At 46.9% G+C, this 1,175-nt stretch overlaps 2 protein-coding genes across 2 annotated transcripts in view; one reads left to right on the plus strand and one right to left on the minus strand.

Annotated features, from left to right (window-relative positions):
* LOC115869492 (NADH dehydrogenase [ubiquinone] 1 alpha subcomplex subunit 12-like) overlaps window positions 1-352 on the minus strand; it is a 3,442-nt gene extending 3,090 nt beyond the window's left edge. The window contains exon 1 of the mRNA XM_045289544.1: window positions 339-352. Within this exon, the coding sequence (XP_045145479.1) occupies window positions 339-352 (14 nt within the window). The remainder of the gene's footprint in view (window positions 1-338) is intronic.
* The window catches only part of LOC123521632, a 15,330-nt gene that overhangs the window by 8,827 nt on the left and 5,328 nt on the right, over window positions 1-1,175 (plus strand). The gene's annotated exons all lie outside the window — the stretch shown is intronic.

The following is a 1,175-nucleotide window of genomic DNA, read 5'->3' on the forward strand; positions in this document are numbered from 1 at the left end:
GTTCCTATCTGTACCCATGTACATCCTCTGGTCTAGCCAGGACACATGTTCTTATAAGTCTCCTTCACCTCAAATATATGTCACTCCTATCTGAGCCATCCAGACAATGGGCAAGATATAGTATAATGATTGTTTCTTAGGGCCCGATGTTGGGTGCAGGAGACAGACAAATCAAGGGGCGATTATAAGACCGTAACACCAAGTGATCATGAAAAGACTGAGACGCCTATGCATGAGACGTGGACTCCAACTGAGCTTGAGAAAGAGAAGACTTCTCAGAGGAGGTAACACTCAGCCTGAACCGTGAAGGATGTGGAACCACTCCTACTGATAGTTACTGTGCAGCAGCCATCGGATCCATACGCTTCCATGTATGAACTCACTGAATTTCCCCAACAATTTGAGGTTCCGAGACTGACCTTACGTAAAGATGGGAACACTTTAGGCCAAGGGGCCTGTGGGTTTCACCCTTGGTTCTAGGCATAGCAAGTTCTTCCCCATTCCTCCACGGTCATGAGCCTCCTCTCCCCAGCTCAGACTACAAGTAAATAGTAGGAAGAGACAGCTCAGTGCCCAAGCCTGGATAAACACAGCTTGAAGAGGTGGGGGACAGAAGCCAGGATGGGTGGCCCTGTGACAGAGGGCCTGGAGAAGCCCCTTGCTCCAGTGTGGGTATAGAGCCCAAAGCCACAAAGCCTGGGTGAGAAGAGGCCGGCCTTCTCACAACGAATACCAATTTACTAACTTCTGGTTGGAGGACAGATTTGTTTCTGTTTTTCTTTAACCGTGTGAATACATATGTAACAAAATATTAGCCTTCTCCTCATTCCTCCAACGTACAATTCAATGACATCAGTGGTGTTCACCAAGTTGTGCAGTGATCACCAGTGTCCCCTTTCTAAAATTTCCCTTCACCATAAATGAAGCTCAGTACCCTGAGCAAGGAGGCCCCTGTTCCTCCTCCCGTCCACCGTCCACCCACCATTGGTAACCATAAATTGACTTTGGTCTCTATCTACTTGCTGATTGTAGATATTTCTCTAAGTGGAGTCATGCAACATTTGTCCTTTCACGACTGACTTTTTTCATCAGCACGATGTGTTGAAGATGTAAGGCAGCAGTGACTCCATGGCAGGCCGAGCCTTTTAAAATAGGCCTAAGTTTCTTTTTTTTTC

Source organism: Echinops telfairi, unplaced genomic scaffold (assembly GCF_000313985.2).
Source record: "Echinops telfairi isolate 266 unplaced genomic scaffold, ASM31398v2 ScPeMD7_29;HRSCAF=101, whole genome shotgun sequence".
Classification (NCBI taxonomy): Eukaryota; Metazoa; Chordata; class Mammalia; order Afrosoricida; family Tenrecidae; genus Echinops; species Echinops telfairi.